Here is a 3,265-nt window from a genome sequence, read left to right on the forward strand (position 1 = left end):
GTAACTGCGACTGAAAGATCGAAATTCAATTTACGACGTCATTTAAAGTCTTGCCATGGTACAGAAGTCCTTGAAAAAATAAAAAAAATAATATAATCCGATAAAGGGAAGAAAAAGTTGAAAGTATATTCACCATCTCAAGCCATAGTCCAATCTTTTTTTGAAACCAAAGGTTCAAGTTCTGGAGCTCACATTTCTCAAAACTGTTTAAATTCGTTAATGACAGAATTTATCATTAAATGTAAGTCATCTCAGCTGTCAACTTTAGTAGAGGATGAACATTTCAAAGACTCATTCAAGAAATTTGTCCAGGCTTAAAAGTCCTGTCTTTTGAAGCACTAATGAAAAATATTGATCATAAATTTATTAACATTAAGGAAAATATGAAACAAACTTTCTCAAATATTTACTGTTTCTGTTTGACAGCAGATTGTTGGTCACCTACAAAGCGTGGCTATATTGGTGTAACTTGCCATTGGATAAAACCGGATTTTTCTTGTGGTCACAGTATAAGCATGTTCTAGAATAAAAGGCAGCTACACTATGATAAAACTGCCGTAGCCTCCGAAACCCCATATTTTTTAGACTATGGCTTGCAAAATAAGTGTGATGGTAGAATCATTACCGACAATACAAGAAATTTCATTAAGGGTTTTGAAAATTATGGAATCCAAGATAATGAAAAAGAAGAAGAAAAGGATTTCCTGGATGAAGATATTCAATTTTTTGAATTACCGACAGTCTGTATAAAAGATTCAGATTTTCGCTTACCAAATAATTTCAGATGTGCTGTTCACTGTATGAATTTGATTGCACAGAAAAAAATGATGTAGCTTTCAAAGATCAGGGGGTTTAAAGGATTATTTTACAAGACTTTGGGGAAATGTCAATCCCTTTGGAACAAGCAATGTCGTAGTATTATTGCAGCTGAAACTATGTTTCTGGCTACATTTTGCCTTCACTTTCAGTGGTAAAGAAAAAACTCAAAATTGGGATGCCCAGTCGTAAATTTTGCAAGATTCTAGAAAAAACTTTATTAGCTGGAATTAAAAAAAGATTTGGGAACCTTTTTAAAGATAAGATCCACTTGTTAGCTAAAGCTACTCATCCATTATTTAAAGATTTGGAATGTTTTAGTGATTCTCCAGAATTACAAAAATATATGGAAAAAGTCTTAGTGGATGAAGTTAGCCTTCTCGTCCAAACTAAGATTGTTTTGACAATCCTGAGGATTTAGTAGCAATTGAGTAAAGACAAAATTCAAAAGAAATCAAACCTCAGCTTTTTCCTTAGATCTTTTAAAAATCTTTGCCAAAAATCAAAAATATTTCTCATAACCCTTCCGTCATCAGCGGTCGTTGAGAGGGTTTTCTAAAGGTGGTCAAATATTTAAAGATCGATGGCAAAAGTTTAAAGGACGGAAATTTTGACGAAAAATTACTTTTGTCAATGAATACTATTTCATAGTTATATCATTGTATTAAATGATTTTTTAATTTTATTCATAATTTTAGATCTTTAAGTTTTATTTATTCTTGTACCTTATTGGTCTTCATTTCTTGATATAAATTTTCTTAATTTATTTGAATTATAAAGTAAGTATGTTACAAATGCCAATTTACGAAGAGAGAAAATCTTGCAGGAAAGCGTGCAAGGAAGTCTAGAAGTGTTTTAGGGATCCCCGTTGAAATGCTGGATGTTTATTACTTTATTTGAGAGAATCAATTGAATATGTCATTTATATTTAATCTAGATGAATTTTAAATCTTTAACCCACTCTTTTTTTCTCAATCCGTTGCTTCCTTTAATTGCACCATTTGCTAGAAAATAAGTTAACTAAATATAGCCTTCAAAATCACAAATCAAGTATGGTGGATTAAATAAAAAGTACTATGTACTATTAAAAATTAATTTTTCTATTATTTTGTTAAGTTTTTAAACAAATTTGTTACTGCGACGTAGATCAATTTTAACCCGACATTATCACCTTCAATGATTATTACTACACAATATGAAAGTACTTTGTCGTAATTTGTAAGCTTTCCTTTTTTTCAATAAATGTCATTAATTGTCTGGAGAGCGTGGAAAGATATTCATATACTCGAATTTCATATTATACAATTCAATTACAGGTACTTAAAAATATCATCTTTTCAACAATACTGTGTATTCATTCAATTCTCTTGATGTTTAAGAAAGTTGTATTGTTTTATTGAAATATCATATTTTGTAAGATCACAGATTTTGGTGTAGGTTATTTCATTAACAGATTTAAAGCTACGAAAAAAAGGCGTAAAATTCCGATAATAAAGTGGTCATAATTTCCTTAATATTGAAGCTAGAGAAATGATTTTGGTATCAAAATGTTTAAAAGGAAAAATTGAATTTGAAACTTTTTGAAACAAAGACATCTTTTACTACAGGAATTGAATATTAATTTTATTGTTGTAAAATTATTATTAAGTACTTATAAAATATGCTGATACTATTGGCTTAGAATCAAGCAAACAAGATTATATTATAATTATGTGAACAAAATTCCTTAGGATGGTTTTTTCCGGATAAGTTTTTCGTGGACAAATAATGATTATTAAATAGAAAAGAGTAATTCCAAGAAATTAGGCACCAGGTATAATTCTTGTTGTATCACTTACATCGAAGCTCATTAATGAAATTACTATAAAAATAATTATTATTTAATTATATTTATTGTGTATAATATTATAATAGCATGTGTTAGTTATTTTTTCCAACAACTAATATTTTCATCTCAGGACAAGTTCATATTATCATTTTTGGAGTCTAGGTATCCACTGTTATTTATAAAGTCTTTATTTATTTTTGATGATTTTTATTGTTATACTGCCATTTGGCCATCTTCTAATCTCTGATTGCATTTTAAAAAATCCTTATGAATTTGTATAAACAGTGAGACAACCTGCCTAATATTGACATCAACGACATCTCATAAAGATGTCAAAATGTAAAGGAGTCGCCTTTTACATATCAGGATATACGTAAAGGTCCATTATATAAGTCACAAAATGCCACGCATGTTATAAATTTCTACCATTTTTTATTTATCTAATGATGTGTGCAAGTTGATAGAGCTCAACAATTTAAAAGAAATTTGATAAAATATACATAATAGAGGTTGATTAGTTTCACCTTCTAATATAACTTATCTTAAAAAATATATATAAATCGAATTCAAGACCAAACGGAGTTCAGTTCCATATTAACAATTGTATCTAATAAGATAAGA

General features: G+C 28.8%; 1 protein-coding gene across 1 annotated transcript; it reads left to right on the forward strand.

Moving 5' to 3' along the window:
- The first annotated feature begins 341 nt into the window (after positions 1-341).
- On the forward strand, positions 342-1,375 carry LOC139907480 (uncharacterized). The gene is made up of 2 exons (XM_071893907.1): positions 342-464; positions 1,241-1,375. Exons 1-2 carry the CDS (start codon positions 342-344, stop codon positions 1,373-1,375), a joined length of 258 nt encoding a protein of 85 aa, XP_071750008.1.
- Positions 1,376-3,265: the final 1,890 nt, after the last annotated feature.

This window comes from Lepeophtheirus salmonis, unplaced genomic scaffold (genome assembly GCF_016086655.4).
Source record: "Lepeophtheirus salmonis unplaced genomic scaffold, UVic_Lsal_1.4 unplaced_contig_16743_pilon, whole genome shotgun sequence".
In the NCBI taxonomy this organism is placed as follows: domain Eukaryota; kingdom Metazoa; phylum Arthropoda; class Copepoda; order Siphonostomatoida; family Caligidae; genus Lepeophtheirus; species Lepeophtheirus salmonis.